At 35.8% G+C, this 20,904-nt stretch overlaps 1 protein-coding gene across 1 annotated transcript; it reads right to left on the reverse strand.

Moving 5' to 3' along the window:
• Positions 1 to 16,353: 16,353 nt before the first annotated feature.
• Positions 16,354 to 17,223, reverse strand: LOC101423831 (olfactory receptor 8S1-like). Its single transcript, XM_012523399.3, has one exon. The coding sequence runs from the start codon at positions 17,221 to 17,223 to the stop codon at positions 16,354 to 16,356; it is 870 nt and encodes a 289-aa protein (XP_012378853.3).
• Between the last annotated feature and the right edge of the window lie 3,681 nt (positions 17,224 to 20,904).

The raw sequence follows: 20,904 nt of genomic DNA on the forward strand, positions 1-20,904 counted from the left end.
CAAAATAAAACTGAATTATCTTTCTCATCAACCTAGTAGATCTCTGAATTGTTTAACAGGGTTTCTCCATCCAAAATGAAGAGCTGTCAGGAAATTATCTTATTGTCAATTTATCAGGTATCTTGTAGTAAAATAGTTACCCATCACCCTCTGTATTTGATTGGCTAAAATTGAAGGTATTTTCTCAAGGTCTTTTTCACAGCTGTTTTCACTTCATTGGTTTTCAGGCTATAGATAAGGGGATTCACTAAGGGAGTAACCATACCGTATTGTGCAGGGAAGGTAAACTCCAATTCTGAACCTGAGGTTTGCATGAGATGGCTTAGCACAGCTGAGCCATAAAATAGGAGCACTACCATTAGGCAGGAGGAAAAGGTGGAGAAGGCATTGCTTCTACCTGAGGAGGAGGTGATGCCCAGGATGGTGGGGACAATGTGGGCATAAGAGATGAAGATCAGAAAAGAGGTTCCAAGTCCATAGAGGAGGATGGAACAGAGCATGACAGTAAAACTGGGGTAGAGATCAGAGCAGGATAAAGGAAAGAGGGCAGCTCACAGCTATAGGGGAGATTGTATAATCTCCACAGAACTCCAAGTTCATAGCTAGAAGGATGTTGAAGAATGCAGCCAAAAGCCCAGACCCCAGGAACCCAAAGCCAGCCCCTTACAAAACAGGCTGTTCACCACCTGGCCATAGAGCAGAGGATGACAGATGGCAGCAAAGTGTGCCATCACTGCCAGCAGACAGACTTCAGTTATCCCACTTACACACCAAAAGAAGACTTGAGCCAGGCAGCCCTTCACAGAGATGGTTTTCTTCTGAGACAACAGATTCTCCAGCAGCTTTGGCACTGTGACAGAAGAAAAGCAAATATCCTGGAAAGAGAGGTGACTCAGGAAGAAGTTCATGGGTGTGTGGAGGTGAGAATCTGCCCTGGTCACCAGTAGCATCATCAGTTTCCCTGTCATGTTCAGGAGGTAAATTTGCAAAAACATCACAAAGGGCAGAGCCTGGATGTGTGGGTCAGTAGACAAACCCAGGAGGATGAACTCGTTGATGGTGCTATGATTCTCCAAGGCCATTTAGAAAGGATTTTATCTACAAACAAAATAGTAGCAAACTTGAAATCTCTTGACCACAGTCAGTTATCAGAAGATGGAGTTCTCATCCCAACTAGTTTATATTTCACATCGAAATCTAACTTGATTTTGTATATTTATTCCTGTGCTGATCAGCTACTTCAATCCTTTACCCTGTGTCAACCCTGCAAGCATACTAATTAATGGCTGATCTTCCAATCTGGATCATTATAAATTAGTTTGTTTTATTTTTACGCATAACATGTGCTTAACAATATTCTCTATTCATTGTAAATATTAATGGAATTCTTAGAGTAGATGTTCCAAAACATATCTTTCTTCTTACTTTGTATTTCATTCCCATTCAAATATTTTCTAAACTGTATACTACTAAGATATTTTTGTCTTCATTTAATTTAGCTTCCTACATAGCACTTTCACCTGTATCACCAATGTGTACTCAGGGACAAAACTGAAATATTTAGCCATGGGCATGTGGGCAAACATATGCCAGTATTTCCTTGAGTTCCTGTGTTAGATGTTGGGATGGAAGAAATAATGGAAAAGCATACTAAAGCATACTAGAGCTATTTTTCAGAAGAAAAATTGAGAATCTCAGGTAATACAACTGTCTAAATTACCAATTAAAGAATCATAACATGACTCCACTATGTAGGATTGTAAGAAAAGAGAATTTCTTATCGAAGAGTGTCTTCCAATCAAGGTTATTCAGGGCAGTGCTCTCAACTGACATTCCAAGTCCATAAGATTGTCCACATATTATGTTCAAGAGAGTCTCGATGCTGGGCCAGACTATTGCACTTACCCTGAGTACCAAGAATTTTCCTTTTTTTCCGCATCTATTCAAGTTTCTGCTCTGTCTGAAATGTTTTTTCTTTCTACCTAAATCTTTTTAGTATTTTGACACTCATTTTAATTTTGACTTTTTTCATATATCTTCCTAGAAAATTACTTTCTATGAGCTTACCATTTATGTTACAGTAAAACAAAATTGTTTACTGAGTGCCAAATGAGTGTTTGACACTACTAAACACTTGAGTTTAATATTTAAGAAAAAATGAGGGAAATAATTCTATGAAGAATGTTCAAATGAGGAAACAATTGTATATAGACAACTTCCAAAATGTTTAAACTTACAGTAAATCACTTGTTTGTTCTATTCTGATGGTTATTGGTAAGACGTGTTTAGTAAATTCCTTTTCCCACTCTCCAATGACATTATAATTATGTGATGGAGGTCATTATGCTCTATAATTTGCCACATCCAGAACACTTGTAACTGTGAAGGGAAATGCCCATAGTGGAACTCAATGAGAATTTGGTGAATGAAGAAAATAATGAGCTGAGTGATACAGTCTGTTTAGCTAAAATCTAGGGGGAAAGTCTTGAGATCCACAAGTTTGATAAAGACCAAACAGTGAGGGGAAGTGTAGCGAAAGAGAAAGAAATGCTTGGTGTATATGTATCTGTGCCTCTGGGTGTGTATGTGTGTGTATGTGTTCATGTAAGCTCTGTGGAGGGTCTAGTAGTGGACTGCACCTTTGCCCATCCAGCACCTACTACATCCTTGTAACGGAGACATCATCTCACACCCACTAGGCAATTTTAACTAGACTGAAAGAATTATTTAATCCCATTATGTTCAATCTACAACCATTCATCCATTCATTTGCATGTCATCTATTTATTTATTTCATCATTTATCCATAACCCATCTTTCTATTCTTTTAGAAGCCATCAGTACCACTCAGAATTCTTTGTTGATTTCTTTATTCTTCTACCATTTTTTCATCTATAAATTATTTATAAACAAGTGCTCCAAATTACCTGGAAAATACCAAAATATGCTAGGTATTGAAAGGAAAAGCACCTTGTATTTAGTGCAATTCAACTGTAAAATCAACAATTCTATTTGTTCTTTTTACTTTCTGATTTCAGTTCATCACTGGCCATTATTCAGTACTTAATTCTGTTCTTTGCTTTATCCTCATACTTAACTTGATCCCTGATCTGTGTTTAAACACTCATGTTATACCTTATCATCTTGAATCTCCTACTTGGTATTGTTACTCCCTACAGTTTTCTGACAAGATCTTTGAACTCTTAACTGAAGCTGTGTTTTCTATCATTGACCTGATATCAGAGTCTCAAAGTAAGTGTTGCTCAAAGGACTCACAATAACCAGTTACCAGGCTAATAACAAGTCTACAATTCTTGACTGCAGACTCATCCTTGTCATTTACTATTGTTCCTCAATACTAACATTGAATTTTTACTCAACTTCCCAAATATGTAACTTTCTTAGATTCAGTCTAATTCTCCTTATATTCAGTTCATATATTTGTTCTGCCTGGTAAGTAATATGCAATAAAGATGGCACAATACACTCATAGTCAGAAATGGTAGAATAATTTGAGGAAATAAACAATTCTAAAGAGCCTCTCTTATCTTTGGATTTATTAAAATTATGTTGGAAAGTAAAACATTTCTCTACTACACAAGAAAGATTAATTAAATAATTAACACTAATCTTAAAAATCTGAACAATTATGCATTTGGAAATTTTTGCGTGAACTGGGCAAATAATTGCTTTAATTCCTCCATATTTGTTTTTTAAATCCACTTTGTGTTCACTTATACATTTAGATGTATCATAATACCTTATTTTCACATTAAAGTTTCAGGAAGGAGTAGGCTTCCAGTTGGGGATGTCTGGCTCCTTACAGAGAGATGAGAGATTGATGCAGAAGTTAGTTTAGAGTGATTCTATAATTAGGAGCTAGGCTTACCAATGATCAAGGAGGGCAATACAAGAGATTTCTCAAATATGCTTCTGACATATAGCACTGTCCACCAAGCTATATATCAGTAGGATGCTGAATTTTTAGTTATTTTAAGAGCCACCCAATTCAATCACTTAGGACTTATTCCACTAGAATAAGCATGTGTTTAAAGATAGGCAACACTTCAAAGCAGTAATAATAATAATTTTTGATCAAAAGAATGATCAGCCTCAAATGTATTTAATTTTAACATTTCACAAATGTTCAGATTGATGTGTCAATGATAAAGGGAAGAGAGTGAGGCTCAGGGTTTACTCTATTCAACAAATTTGGGAGAGTGTTCTAGATGAATAAAATTCAGGGAATTTGATATGAGGCATTTTAGTACCATGAGGATCTGGGAGGCCCATGGAATAGGATTTTGACAAAAATATGTGGGGGTGGAATAATAGCATCAATGCATTTGATTTTTTCCTTAAATATCTCTTGGCATCTATCCCTCCTTCATTTGATTTAGCAACTACATTCGTTTGATCACTTGAGAAGTTTGAGGGATTTCGAAAAAGCAGAAAAATAAATTTGCCAACATTTGTGATTGGACCATGAGAAAGAAAATCCACACCTATTCTGATGTACCCTCTCCATTTCTCCCCTGAGTATTTATTCCCCACTGCTCTGTTCTTTTTCCCATTTAATCCTAAAGCATGGACTAAAACAGTTTGGGCCCAGAATACATGGAATCCCCTTTTCCAATAACCAGCATCAGTCATTGTGGTCAAATAATTTTATCCTAGATGCTGCTTAGAGTAGCTGAGCACATGGACTCCACTGCATGGAAAATATGAAAATCTTCCTAATCTTAGGGATACATATCAACACATAGAAAATCTATGAGAAGTCCCAGGGTAAAGAAGTATCTCAGAGAGTCAAAAAAAGAGTTCATCGGAGGAGAAAGAGAAAAGTACTCAAGAGAGAGAGAAAAACTTAAGAGCAATTGTATAGACAATTACCTCAGTCTTGGCTTTTATGGTTTGAAAGAAGTCCAGCAGCTGTGGTCTTTGCTGGGGCCAAGAGACAACTATATTCATGATGAATAAAGATTAAAATCCAGTGACAGTAAGTGCAGATGATTTTTCTATTGAGAGTCAAAGGAAGGACATGAAAATTTATTATCTTAGAGCTACAAATGCATAGAGGGAGAAGTTGAAGCGTATACATCATCTCAGTTTCAGCATGGTCCTGATTTTCTCTCCTTCCAGCTACATGGAACAATTGACAACCTCAAAAACAGGTAGAAGGAGTTTCTTGTTAATGGTCTCTGACTTTATAGAAGGGGTATCTGTTTATATAATATCCTATCCAATTCTAAATACTGTGCTATACTAATCCATGAAGAAAATGATTCTATGATAGAACTCTTCAGAAGGGCAGGTACAGGTTATTTCAGCCATAATTGGCCAGCTGAGCCTTGTAGCCCAGGAGACATTTACTTATTTATTTCCTGGAATCACGGGCAGAAGCCCAATTTGGATCTCACTAGCAAACAACTCAAACTATAAAATCCTCAGGGAATTCTTTTTTAGTATGGAATTTTGAAACTTATTTCTTCATTGAAACTATGGCTGAGAACTCTTGAACAGATAGCAAATTGGTTGCTTGTGAAGAAGGATTTATAAATTAATAATATATCGTACCTATGTGAAAGAAAACCATGAAAACATTTGTAAACCCTTCACATACACAATATCCTTATGTATATAAATCAGTGGGAGTGGAAAATGGGGAAGTTTTGTGAGAACTGTATTTATCAAATTAGACATAAACAATTACATTTTTTGGATCACTCCTCAATCATGACCGATGAACTACACCTTCTTGTAAATGAGATCTACAGCTGATAATTATATCCTAATTATGTTTAAGCTTTCTATTAGAAGAAGTGAAAGAAAATTATGAAGTTAACAATCTTCATTGCACCGTTTGTATCTGCATTACACAATTGTATACACTAGTAAAAAATGTAAATGCTTGAAGCATTCTAAAAAGTAATGTGAATAAAAGTGGCAAACAGATGACTATACACAATAAGAAGACCCATTTGCCAAACAGAGACCTTCATTTAGAGAAAAGACTTACAATACGAGCCAAGAGAAAACACACGATTAGCACAGGAATTTGGTAAAGCTGTCATATTATTTATTGCACTTGGTAGGTGGCTAATGATATTATCGATCTCTTTAATTGTATTGATTTGTCATACTAGAAAATTGAAAAAGAAAAATTAAAGGTAAAAAGATACATTGTTTTTAGTAAGCTATGAATGTAAAAGTGTATTAACTTTAGATATGGAGTGATAGTAAAAGTTAATAAGGAAATACTCTCAGGAATTTGATGCCCTAAAATTGTCAATTGAGATGAAATGAACAACTTACTAAAAAATGCAATTCATCTGATCCGGTTAATAAAATGTAGAACAACTTGTATAAACCTAAAGTTATTAAAGAAATTATTTCAGTAATTAAATATTTTCTGTCATGAAACTTCACACCTAGATTGTTTTTATTGGTGAGTCCTTTCAAATTTCATCAGAGTATTTCAATCTTAAATAACTCTGTGAGACAACAGCAGAAGGACTAATACTGGACTTGTCTTATTAGCCTAACAAAACTTTTTTTTATAAGTATAATTTTAAATGAACACTTTTGAGTAAATGCTTTCAATTCAACATGTGTTTGCCATGTGCCTGGCATGCTTCAGGGAACTGGAAGAATGACCATAAAAATAATCAAAATGGAGATTCTTAAAGCAATCAGAGTGCTAAAAATAAATTATATATATATTTTTAAAAGTTTTTTTATTGCAAATCCTTTTATTGTATTAATCATATAAAAATTCAGACTTCCAGGAAAGTGGTGTTGGAGTAGGGCAATAGGGGTCATCTGTCTTATGAAAGCAATACAAGAAGACCAAAAAGTTGTCTGACAGAGCTGCTTTTGGGGTTTGCAGACCAGAAGAGTGCTATGCATTAGTCCTCGTAAGAATACAGAGAGACAAAGAGGCCAAAGTGAAATTGTGACTTACTAGCCCCCTTGGCCAGCAATGGCACCCATGCCCTCTGCTGCAGCAAAGAACTTGGGTAAAACCTGTGGCTGACTTCAGCCAAATGAGAAGGAAATGGTCATCTTTCTCACTGAGAAGAGGGAGGGTACAATCGAGGGCAGGGAGTGGTTTCTCTCCTCTGAGTTTCCCCAACGGACCCAGTTTTGAATCTTGGTTCTGGTCAGACCAGAATCATAAGTGGAGGTTGAGACACCTCCATGGAAAGGTTCACTGAAGATTGCCATCTGCTGGTAGGCCTGGAAATTTCAATTAGAAAGAAAAGCTTTTTGGAGTTTTTCAGGTCCAGGCAATCTTGAACAGGTTTGTAGCCCATAAGTGAGTCACTGCCCTGTCTTGATAACTTAAACTGGACAATCTTAAAGAGTAAGTTGAACCAAAAATTATAGAAGAGCTTTGAAACAAAACCACTACGCAAGAGAGAGAAATTGAATCAATGAGTTGGAGGAGACAGCCTCTGAAATTGAAAATACAGGATAAAATAGAGAGAAAAGAATGGAAGAATGGAACAGAGACTCAGGTAATTGATTAACAATGTGAAATGTACAAACATACATTTAAGGGTTCCAGAAGAAGAGAACAGAAATGGGGATGAAAAATATTTGAGGAAACAATAACCAAAAACCTCCCAATACTTATGAAAGACATATATACAACATCCAAGAACAAATAACCCTGAACAGAATAAATCTGAATAGACCTACTACAAGACAACTACTATTAAGAATGTCAAATGTCAGAGATAGAGAGGATTCAGCAAAAAGAAAAGCAATGCACTACATAGAAGGGAAGCTCAGTAAGACTAAATACAGATCTCACATCAGAAATAATGGAGGCAAGAAAAAAGGGGTATGATGTATCTAAGGTTCTGAAAGAGTAAAATTGCCAGCAAAGAATACTTTAGTGCATTATCTGGCCAAACTGTCTTTCAAAAATGAGGATGAGTATAAAGTTTTCACAGCAAAAAATTAAAAAACAAGATAAAGTAAAAGGGAAAGTTGGTTACAAAAAGACTGCATGTACAAAAGATAGTAAAGTGAGTTCTGTGAACAGAAAGGAAAAGACAAGGGTGAGAGACTTGGAGAAGAGTGTAGAAATGAAGATGATTAGTAAGGACAACTAAAAGAGTAAAAAGACAGACAATAGAAATATATGACAACAGAAAACTAAAAGATAAAATGGACAAAGTAAGTAATGCTTTTATAGTAATACACTGAATGTTAATGGGCTGAACTCCCCAATCAAAAGACACAGACTTACAAAATGGAATGAAAAAATATAAGCCATGTATACGCTGTCTGTAAGAGAGTCCTCTTAGATTTAGGATGATAGTGATAGGTTGGGAAAAGATGGTTCAAACAATTAGAAACAAATAAAGATCTGGAGAAGTGATATTAATATTGTGAAAATAGATTTTAAATGGAACACTGTTAATAGAGATGAAGAAGGCCATTACGTGTTAATAAAAGGGAAAACTGACAATTCACAAAGATGAAACAACAACATAAATATTATTGTACCTAATCAGGGTGCCCCAAAATACATGAGCACACACTGACAGGAGCAAAACTGAAAGGAGAAATAAATGTCTCTCCAATAATAGTTGGAGACTTCAATAAACCACTCTCAGCATTGGATAGAACATCTGGGCAGAGGATAAATAAGAAAACAGAGAATTTGAATAATATAATAAATTCAGTAGGCCTAAAAGACATTTAGAGAGCATTACACATCTAAACAGAAGGACATACATGCTTCTCAAATTCTTAAGAACCCTTCAGCAGGACAGAACATGCGTTCAGGTACAAGCGAAGGCTCAATAAATTTTAAAAGATGGGGAAATAAAAGCACATTCTCTGATCATAAGGGAATGAAGCTGGCAGAAAAGGGGGAAACTCACAAATATATGGAGGTTTAACAACAAAGTCCCAGTTAGCCAGAGAGTCAAAGATGAAATTATAAGAGAAGTCAGTAAATATCTTGAGACAAATGAAAATGAGAATCCATAAAATCAAAAGTTATGGAATAGATAAAGTGAAGGCAATGAAGAGAAGGAAATTTACCCTCAACACTTACATTAAAAAAGAATTAATAACTAAAATCAAATATCTAACTGCATACCTGGAGGAACTAGAAAAAGAATAAAAAACTAATCCCAAAGCAAGGAGAAAGAAAGAAAGAAGATAGAGCAGAAATAAATGAAATTGAGAACAAAAAGGCATTAGAAAGAACCATAAAATCCAAGAGTTGGTTCTTTGAGATGGACAAAATTGACAAACTCTTTGACAGACTGACAAAGAAAAAAGAGAAAGGATGGGAATAAATAAACTCAGAAATGATAGGGGAGCCATTACCACTGACTGTGCAGAAATAAAAGAAGTCTTAAGAGTATACTATAAACAACTGAATGTTAGTAAACTAGACAGTATAGATGAAATTTAAAAATTCCTAGAAACATTCAACCACCTACACTGACCCTAGAAGAAAAAAGAAGACAAACCAGTCACAAGTAAAGGTATTAAACTGTCACCAAAAACTTCCCCCCAAATAGATCGCCCAGGATAAAAAGGAATCACAGGTGCATTCCACCAAGAATTGAAAGCCATAATACCAAATTTGCTCAAAATCTTATTTAAAAAATTGAACACAAGACAACACTACCAAACTCACGCTATGATGCCAACATCACCATAATACAAATGTCAGATTAAGATATTATGAAAAAAGATAATTATTGACCAATTTTGCTAATGAATACAAATGTAAAAATCCTAAACAAAATACTTGGTAACTGAATACAGCCCAATCAAGTGGGTTTTTTACAAGGAGTGCAACGATGGTTCAACACAAGAAATCAATTAGTGTAATACAACAAATTAATAAATTGAAGAAGAAAAATCACATGATCACCTTAATTGATGCAGAAAAGGCATTTGACAAAATATTGCACCTTTTCTTGATAAAAATACTCCAAAGATAGGACTTGAAAGTTACTTTCTCACTATGGTAAAGAGTATGTATGAAACACATATAGCTAACATTGTACTCAATGGTGAAAGATTGAGCTTTCCCACTGAGATTGGGAATAAGACAAGAATGTCAACTGCTATCATTGTTATTTGATATTGTGTTAGAATTTCTAACTAAAGCAATTAGGGAAGAAAAATAAATAAAAGGCACCCAAATAGGAAAGAAATAAGTAAAATTTTCACTATTTGTTGGCGATGTGATTCTTTACCCCGGAAATCCTGAAATTCCACAACAAAGCTATTAGAACTAATGGACAAGTTCAGCAAAGTGGCAGAATATGCAAAAATTTGATATGCAAAAATCAGTAGTCTTTCTGTAACTACTAATGAACAATCTGGAGAAGAATTCAAGAAGAAATTCCATTTACAATAGTAAATCAAGGATTAAATATTTGATAATAAAGATAACCAAGGACATAAAAGAACTGTATTCAGAAAACTACAAAATGTTGCTATAAGAAACTAAGGAAGACATAAATAAATGGAAAGACATTCCATGTTCAGGGATTGGAAGACTAAATATCCTTAAGATGTCATTTCTCCCTATACTGATTTACAGATTGTATGCAATCCCAATAAATGTTTTAACAGCTTTTTTTTTTACATAAATGGAAGAGTCAATTATCACATTTATTTGAAAGGGTAAGGAGGTACAAATAGTCAAAAAATATCTTAAAAAAGAAGAACAAAATTGGAGGACTCTCACTTCCTGATTTTATAGCATATTTCTAAGCTACAGTGGTAAAAACATTATGGCACTGGCATAAAGGTAGACATATTGACCAATGGAACAGAATTGAGAATTCAGAAATAGACCCTCACATCTACAGACATGTGAATTTTGACAAGGTTATCAAACCCACGCAGCTGGGTCAGAACAGTCTATTCAAAATGATGCTCGGGAGAACTGGATATTCATAGCTAAAAGAAAGAAGGACTCCTTTCTCACACCTTATACAAAAATGAACTGGGAATGAACCAAAGACCTAAATCTAAAAGCTATAACCATAAAACTCATAGAAGAATATATAGGGAAACAGCTTCAAGATTTTGTGGTAGATAGTGGATTCTTAATTTACACCTAAAACGTGAGCAGTGGAATTAAAAATAAATGGGACTGCGTCAAAATTAAGCACATTTGTGCTTCAAATGACCTTGTTAAGAAGATGAAAAGGCAGCCTACACATTTTCAGGAAGAAAATTTGGAAAAAAAATTTTCAGAATTACGTATCTGATAATGGTTTGACCTCCATGTGACATAAAGAGATTGTGCAACTCAGTGATAAAAAGACAAGCATTTCAATTAAAAAATGGGTTAAAGACTTCAACAGATATTTTAACAAGAATTACAAATGGTCATAAAGCACATGAAAAGATGATTGATATCACTAGCTTTTAGAGTATAATCAACACTGCTGAAGGGGTAGCCTAGGGAAATTAATGACAATTGAAAGAAAGCTTGAGGATAATCTAGCTAAAGTGTAACATCATGATTTCAGTTGCAATTGATGATTGTGGTTAATAGTACAAATAAAAGAATTTCCTCTATTACAAGGTGTTAAGAATTTGGAGATACATGGCAAAATATAACAAATGTAAGGATTAGAATATAGTTAACAGTAATATTGTAATATCTTTACAGCAATGGCAAGTAAGTTACTACATTAATGTTAAGGGTCAATAATGGGGAGAAGAGACAGGTATAGGACTTTTCCTTTTGGAGTAATGAAAATATTCTGAAATGGTGTGAGGTGATGATATCACTTCTGCGATGAAACAGAGCCATTGTATGTGCACTTTGGATGGATTGCACAAGGCAGGGAACCATATAACACAGTGAACCCCATGATGAATGATGGACTGTGACTAATAGTACAAATATGAGAATGTTCTCTCATGAACTATAACAAATATAAAATACTAATATATGGTAAAATAATAGAATGGTTTGTGGGAAAAGTACACCAAACATAAGCTAGGGACTATAAATACCAATAATATGAGAATGTTATTTCATCGTTTACAAAAAATGTGTCACAACAAAGTAAGGTGGTGGTGGTGGTGGGGTGATATAAGGAATTCCTATATGGTATTCATGATAATTTTGTTAGCTTACAATTTCTCAAATTTAAAAAGAAGTAAGATATGTATTCTTAAAAAGTTCTATATAAAAATCATTTTCAATATATTCTAATACATTGTTTAAAAGTGAAAAATCCAGGACCCACGCTAAAGAGACAGGACACCAGACTGTCATAAACCAGAACAACAGTGGCCCTAGACCTCGGGAATACGGCAGCAGGAATAAGACTGAGGTCGTGTCCACCCTCATGCCTAGGAAACATCTCAAATGGTTTTCATTTCAAACAGAATCTTTGCTCATATAAGATCTAGCTCCATCCCTGTCCGTGTGCATGGGTACTGGCTTGGGCTTTTTGTTTGTTTGATTTTTAGGAACTAGATCATAGAGGTGTTGATCACCAGCTCTGTAATCAAATGCCCTGATGTGATCATGAATCCACAGTTTACTATCTGTGTGTCCTTGATCAAGTTACTTAATATCTCAGAAGTTCACTTTCCCCATATGGAAAAAAAGGAGTCATAATCATATCTGCCTACTAAGGTTGTTGTGAGGAATAAATGGTGAATACACTTGAAGTGTCTGGCACAGTGCCCAACACACTGGGCTTGCCTGGACTTGACAGTTGATTGCTATTAGTGTGTACTGCATACCTAACACTTTTGTGCAAAAGCAGAGGTGGTTCATGGATATAGCATATGGTCACTCTAGCTTTACAATGACTATCCTTTGTCCAATACCAAACCTTGGTTTTTCCTGGATAATGGAGAGTAACCATTAATGTTTATAACAGTTTGGTATTATTTATGAATTCCAAAAAGAAATATAGACTATGTTTGTAAACTGGTTAGTTCCTCTCGCATGATAACCCTTTGATTGTATCAACTGAGACATCTGATTAAGTTATGTCAAGATTAGGGCTCTGATCCAGCTATGGCATTAGAGTGTGACACAACATTGAAACCCAACCCCCTTGAGGATAAAACAGATGCTCACATGGAAGTAAACACAAAGAAGGAGAACACAGACCAGATATGCAGGAAGAGAGAGTGCTCCATAAACACAGTCCCAAGGAGAGGTGAGCCTGGTAGTCTACAGGTGACCTTGTGGAGAGAACAGAGCAGCAGAGCTCAGAAGGAAGTGAGCCCCTAAGAGTGAGACAAGCCTTGTGCCAGCCTACAGGCGAGCTCTGAAGAGGCTGGGCCCACAGAGCCCTAGGAGGAAAGCAGAAGGCTGAACCCTCACAGATATCACCTGCCATCTTGCATCAACACGTGTGGCAACAGACTTTGGGTGAGAAAGTAGCTCTTATGGTACCTCGAGTTAGACTCTTTAGGGCCTGGAAATTAAGCTTCCACCTAAATAAATACCCTTTTTAAAAGCTAACAGAATTCTGGTACTTTGCATCGGCACCCCTTTGGCTGACTAATACACTGTTCTTACCCTGGAACTTGTCTACCCAGAAAATCTCTTGCACATGTAACCATTTTTTGAAGAAAAGGGATTTCAGCCCTTGTTCTAGTTACCCAACAGAAATTAAGCAAGAGCAGTCACTGGACCCATCTACAGTGGCCACATATAAAAGTGGCTTCCAAGCTTTTGATAGCTGTTTCCCACCCAAGGACACTCTGAAGGTGCTGTGATTATTCCCAAGGACCTCACACATCAAATTGTCATCCAGCAGAGGTTTTGATCCCAATGTGCAATGCAAGGTGAATAAGCAACTTTCTACCTTGTGGACTTGCAGGCCTCAACTGCTGGTGTGGCGAGCTGTTTGTCCCCTGAAACCAGGCTTGGGGATGTCTGGGTTTCAGTACAGACGATCTCATTATTTCCTTGACAGTGTTCACCTGAGCACTGACTCAAAGAGAGGAACATTTAAATCAGGAATTCTGAATACTTACAGGCAATGAAATTACAAGTTTCAACAGATAGAACTGTTCAGATATACTAATAAAGTGGACCCTTTATCATTATCTTCATTCAAGTCGTAGAGGACCATGAGAAAGTGCTTGTGAGTGGCTGCAAAAATTTTCACTGGGATAAGCATGGCAAATGACCGCATGAACATCATTTCCATACACACAATATGAAGCAAAGGGAGCCAAACTTTTGTCAGTTCCAAATGAAGACATTCTTAGTCAATGTCTAGCTTTAAAGTCTCAGTATATTCCCACATACAGGGCATCCATTATTTGAACATTGGACAAAGATTGTAACATCTGGAACAGAATATACAATTGGTGATGAGCAAAATATGCTGACATTTGTAAAGTGAATTAGTTATAAATTATTTCCATGCTCTCTCAACCTTGTGTTTAAAAATATGGATATGTATTAGTATTGCTTGTGTTTGTCTTCATCTCTACTGCATTCTAATTCTGTGACTGAGACCAAGTTTAGTAAGATTTTTTAAATCTTGGGTTCCACAGGAGTAAAAGGAGAATACTAAGGGCAGCTTGATGTAGTCATGTTCGGTAATAAATAAGATACTACATATTCTAAAAATACGATGATTTCTTTATACGTAACCAAAGAACTTTTTGAGTGCATGAAAAAATGTAACAGAAGTCAAAGTAAAACTTGAATATAGAGAAAGAAGATTCAGCAGAGTAAAGTAACAAAACCACTTATTTCACTGATATATCTGAATGTGTTGTGTCTGTTAAATACACCAACTGCCATTAAAAACAGGTACATGGTCACAAAATAAATGAAAACATGGAGTAAGTACATGTACACAAAGAATGATTTTCTCTGTGTGAAATTATTGTTTTGATATTTTTCATGTTTATTACTAAATACAATGTATATTATATTTATTGATCATTTTAAATTATATTTCAATTTATCTAACAAAATGCCTACAAATAGGTATTACGATTACTATTATGTATGAGTAAGTACATTGAAAAAGAAGCTGAACTAGATTAATAAATGGTTTGGTATATACATTGTGTTCTTTTATCTACAGGAAAGATGAAAAATTTTACTATTAAGTCATGCACATTGACATCCTGAAAATTGAATTAATACAAATACATGTTAATATTTAAGCAAATCTCAGAATAAGAGAAAAAAAGCAATGTTATATGACAAGCTACTTTTAAAAAATTCTCTTAATTCTTCTTTGGTGATATGAAAAGCTACCGAAAAGGGATTTCTCAGAGGGCAGTTTAACAGTAATGGGTGCCTAGGTGGAAAAGAGGGGCATCAAGAAGTGGGAAGTGCAAGGACAGTAGAGAAGGCTTCCTTTCTAGTCTCTTATAGTTGGGAGGGAACCATGTTGTGTACTCATATTTGGGGAAACAACACAAATTCTTTCATCCTCAAGTCCCAATCTTGTACTTTATTATAAATTTCTGGAGAGAACATCAACTTTTCAATGAAGACCCAAGCAATCATTCCCTTAGAAACTGATTGAGGAACAGATTGTTGAGGCAAACCAATGTTCTGCATTATTCGATGGGTATGGCCTTTTAATTCCTGTCCTTCCCCCATCTGATCTTGTTTTCATAAAATATGCCCTTTTACTACTCAAAATTTATCTTCTCCGCTTGTGTCCCAATATCATACTCAAAGAGAGAAACATTTCACTGTAAATTGTCTATTATATGAAATCATCTTCTTGATGGTTCCTTCCTCTCTAGGATTTTTAGAAACTTGCTTTTGTGGATCCCCTGATGGACCCTTCTCTATCCCAGTAGTCCTACCTCCTCTGGATACTCCCAACCCATGCTAGGCTTAGATCTCTCAAAATCTAAACCTCTCAACACTGTGGCGCCTCCCTCCATTCCAAACTTTTACCTTCCCCAGACACAAGACCAACACCCTTGTCTAGGTTCCCTTCTCTGATGATTTGGGCACTTGGTGATTTCATCCCAGGAGATTCACTATTCTGCATAACAAACACAAACAAGATGGTAAAAGGACCCATTAATACAGCCCAAAGACTATACCATAGAAAAATGGTTAAATTAACATGGTTATTTAATGTTTTGCTCTGCCTATAAGACAAAATTAAACTGAAGTAATCTCCCCAGTGTTACCCTAAGAGATCTCTGAATTGTGCAATTACATTTCTACATCCACTTTGAGAAACAATCAGGAAATTCTCTTATTGTCAATTCATCAGATATCTTGCCATATTAAACTAGTTACCCATCACCCTCTGTGTTTGGTTGGCTAATATTGGAGATGTTTTCTTAATATTCTTTTCACAGCTCTTTTCACCTCACTATTTTTCAGGCTATAGATGAGAGGGGATTCACTAAGGAAGAAACCACACTGTACTGTACAGAGATCAACTCCAATGGAGAACCTGAGGTTGGCATGAAATAGTGCAAGAAAGCTGAGTCATAATACAGGAGCACTGCAGTGAGGTGGGAGGAGCATGTGGAGAAGGCCTTCCTTCTACCTGAGAAGGAGACAATTCTCAAGATGGTGGAACCAATGTGTGCATAAGAGTAGAATATCAAGAAACAGGTTCCAAGTCCACCAAGGAGACTGGAGCAGAGCAAGACAGTAAAACTGGAGGAGACATCAGAGCAGGATAGAGGGAAGAGAGAGGGCAGCTCACAGCTGTAATGGGGGATGATATAATCTCCAAAGAAGTCCAAGTTCATAGCTGGAAAGATGTTGAGGAGGGCAACAAAAAAGCCCAGGCCCCAGGAACCACAAGCCAGCCCCTTACAGAGCAGGCTGTTCATCACTTGACCATAGAGCAGCGGGTGGCAGATGGCAGCAAAGCGGTCATAGGCCATAGCTGCCAGCAGGCCAACCTCAGTGGCTGCACTCACAAACAAAAAGAAGACTTGAGCCAAGCATCCCTTTACAGAGATGTTTTTTTTCTGAGACAATAGATTTTCTAGTAGCTTTGGCACTGTGACAGAGGAGAAGCACATATCCAGGAAAGAGAGGTGACTCAGGAAGAAGTACATGGGGGTGTGCAGGTGAGAATCTGCCCTGGTCACCAGCAGCAGCATCAGGTTCCCTGTCACAGTCAGGAGGTAAATTTGCAAAAACAGCACAAAGAGCAGAGCCTGAATGTGTGGATCAGCAGACAGACCCAGGAGGATGAACTCACTGATGGTGCTGTGGTTATCCAAGGTCATTTAGAGAAGATTATTCTAGAAACAAACATAGGAACAAACCTGAAATCTCTTGATCATACTCAATTATTAGAGGATGGAAGTCTTCATCTCAACTAGTTTATATTTCATACATGACTTGTTGGATCTTTCATATCTTTCTTCCTGGATTGATGAGCTGCTTCAATCCTTAACCCTGTATCAACCCAACAAATATATAAACTAATAGCCAAACTTCTGTCTCAGAGGTTGCTTAAGAAATACACAAACTTTCCAGGACCTGGTTCATTAATAATTTATTTTTTCTTGAACAGAACCTGTGCTTAGCAATATTCCCTTACCTTTGTAGATGCTACAATTTCCTATGTTCCAAAATAGTTCTTTTCTTTTACTTGGTCTTTTATTCCCATTTAAATCCTATCTATGGTATATACTGTTAAAGATTTTTTTAATGTTTATTTTGGTTATAACATGGCACTTTCACTACATTTCTAATTTACACTCTGGTACAAAATTGAGAGATGCAGCCAAGGGCATTTTCCCACACGTATGCCTGTATTTCCTATGTTTTTTTAGATATTGAGATATATTTAATAATAGAGGAGCAGGCAAAATCCATTTATCAGAAGAAAAAAATGGAGCACTCAAGGTGTACAACTGTCTAAATTACCAATCTCAAGAATCTGAATATGACTCCACTATGTAGGAGAACTTCCTATCAAACAGTGCTTTCCAATCAAGGCTTTTCAATGAATGTGTTCCCATCAGCTGACACATATGGGTCTGTAAATTAGTCACACATTATGATCTAGAGTCTCAGTGCTGAGGCCTGACTATTACACTTGCCCCTGAAGAAACATGGATATTCCTTTTTCCCTACCTTTATTAAAATTTCTGCTCTGTCTAGAATACCATATCTTCCTAGTCAAATCATTTTCTTCCTGGATTGACTTTCAATTAAATTTTTACATTTTTCCTTGTAGCTTCCAGAAAATTACCTTCTATTAACTCACCGCATATGCCATTTATTGAGTGCCCGATAAGCACTGGGCATTCCTAAACATTTTTGTTTCTTAATGTTCAAAAAAATTGTTAGAAATCATTCTGTTGAGAATGTTCAAATAAGGAAACAAATGTATTTGGATATCTTCTTAGACTATGATTCCAACTCTAATCTCTCTAATTACAATTTTGCATTCTTTCTATCCTGTCCCTGTACCTCCTTTCTTAAAAATTTCTTAATAATTACTGTTTTTCTCTACAAGGTGATCTGGTCCATCTATTGAGAATAAGCAAGACTCTCCCCTTTGTACCATCACAGCAAATCACTCTTTTGTTTGGTAGTTAAGATGTGTGCAGTAATTTCCTTTCCTTCCTCCCCAATGACATTTTAATTACTTGATGGCAGTTACTGTGCTCTGTAACATTTTAAATCTGGAACAGTTAGAACAGTGGTGGGAAGAACCCAAAGGTGGATCCCCATTAGGATTTGTTGAATGAAGAAGAAAATGAAGAATTGAATAGTACTGTCTGTGTAGCTAAATTTTGGGTGGAATGACAACTCCACAAAGTTTGGTAAAAACCCAACAGTAAGGACAAGAGAAGAAATGCTTAGTGTATGTGTGTATGTGCCTGTGTGTAGCAATGGTGGAGGATCTAGTAGTGCATATACTTGTGTTCTTCCAGCACCTGTGACATCCCTGTAGCTGAGACATCATTTCACACCCACTAGTCAATTTTGACTTTACTGGAAAATTATTTAATTCCTTCATGTTCCATCTACAACCTCCCACGCATTCATTTTCTTCTGTTCACTTATTTAATCATTTTTGGGTCCATTTTTCTATTTATGAATTCAATCTGCAAGTCCTTTTCAGAATTCTTCTTTCCATTTGTTTATTCTTCTATCATCTATCCATCCATAAGCTTATTTATTCAGAAATCTAATGGTCACAATTTACCTGCAAATGCCAGATTAGCTAGATATTGAGTGGAAGACAATCTTATATTTAGTGCTGTTCAACTGTTAAATCAGTAATAGATTGTTTGTTCTTTTTAATTTTTAGACTTTATTTCATCCCTGTCCATCATTTAGTATGTAATTCATTACTTTGCTTTTTCCTCATATCTAGCTTGAACCTGAAATCTGATTAAACACTTGGATTTTATCTTTTTATGAAATCCCATTTCTGGTATTATAAATCCCTACAGTTTTCTGACAAGATAATTTAACCTCATAATTGGCTGAGTGATTTCTATCTTTGTCCTTTTATCATAGGCACTGATATAAGTGTCACTCAAAGGGCTCACATTTACAAGTTAACAACTTAATTACAACTCTGCAGTGCTATCAGTCCTTGTCCTTTCCAATTGTTTCTCAGCATTAATATTGAAATTTGCACACTTTCCAGACTATGTGACCTTCTTCAATTCATTTTTCATCTTCTTATATTCAGTTCACATCTTAGTTCTGCCTAGTAGACTAATATGCAAAAAGGATGGCACAAATAAAATTCATAGGTGGGTAGAATAAATTGAATACAAAAAAATCAAGTCTAAGGAGTCTCATTTTTGCATTTGTTAATTCATGGGAAGTAAACCACTTTACTGTCTGCACAAGCTAACTTAAATAAATAATTAATTAAGGCTACTCTTCAAAAATATGGACAATCCTGCATTTGGAAATTTCTGTCTGAATTAAGCAGATAATTGCTTTAATTCTTCCATATTTAATGTTTTAAATCTCCATTGCATTCATTTGCACTTATAGAGGTTTCGTAGTACCTCATGTACACATAGAAGTTTGAGAAAGGAACCATTTTTCAGAGTGATTAGAAATACCTGTGCTCCTTACAGAAATATGAGAGATTAATGCAGGAATTAGCTTAGGGTGATTCTATAAGTGGAAGCTGGACTCAAACATGCTTCTGTCATACAGCAATATCTGCCAGTCCATATAGTGATAGGATGTTGGATTTTTGAGTTCTATTAAGTTCATCCGATTCTATTATTTAGGGGTTATTCCACTGAAATTAGTATGTATTTAAATATAGAGTTATGTTTCAAAGCCATAATAAGAATGCCTTTAGGTTGAATAAATGATGATGATGAGGTTGATGAAGGTAATCTTGATGGTGACAGTGCTTGTAATGAAAAAGATAATGCTAGGCACCATCCAATCACTTAACATATACTAATAAATATATTTTCACAAATACCAATGGTAAGGTGGCTATAATTATCTTTTTTTCTTTTTCTTTCTTAAAAAACAGATTAAGAATTGTAATGAGTTAGGTTAGGAAACTTGTCCATGGTCAAATGTGAGCCTACAGTTTAACACGTACATTATCACAACCTTTCCAAGGGGAGCAGTGTCTTGGACGCATTTTTAAAGAAACAAATGTATTACATAGACTTCTATACATTTTTTTCAGTCTCAAATGTAACTTTAAGATGTTAATTTCACAAATGCTGGCACTAATAGGCAATGAAAAGAGGAAGATAAACAGGTTCACTGTTTTCCTCTATTCACTGAGTGAGAGAGTGCTATAAATGAAACAAAAGCAGAGTATTTGACTCTGCAGCAGTATAAATCCTATGAGTACCTGGGAAACTCCAGGAAAAGAGAAGGGTGAAAATAGCTGGGTGTGAGGTACAGTGGTGGGGACCGGGAGGGAGTGAGGGTTCAACAGTGAGCCCCTGATA

The sequence above is a fragment of the Dasypus novemcinctus genome, chromosome 12, assembly GCF_030445035.2.
Source record: "Dasypus novemcinctus isolate mDasNov1 chromosome 12, mDasNov1.1.hap2, whole genome shotgun sequence".
Lineage (NCBI taxonomy): Eukaryota > Metazoa > Chordata > Mammalia > Cingulata > Dasypodidae > Dasypus > Dasypus novemcinctus.

Bases quoted from the DNA above. Each gene is read 5' to 3' on its own strand.
- LOC101423831 (XM_012523399.3), bottom strand. From the start codon at position 17,223: ATGACCTTGGATAACCACAGCACCATCAGTGAGTTCATCCTCCTGGGT.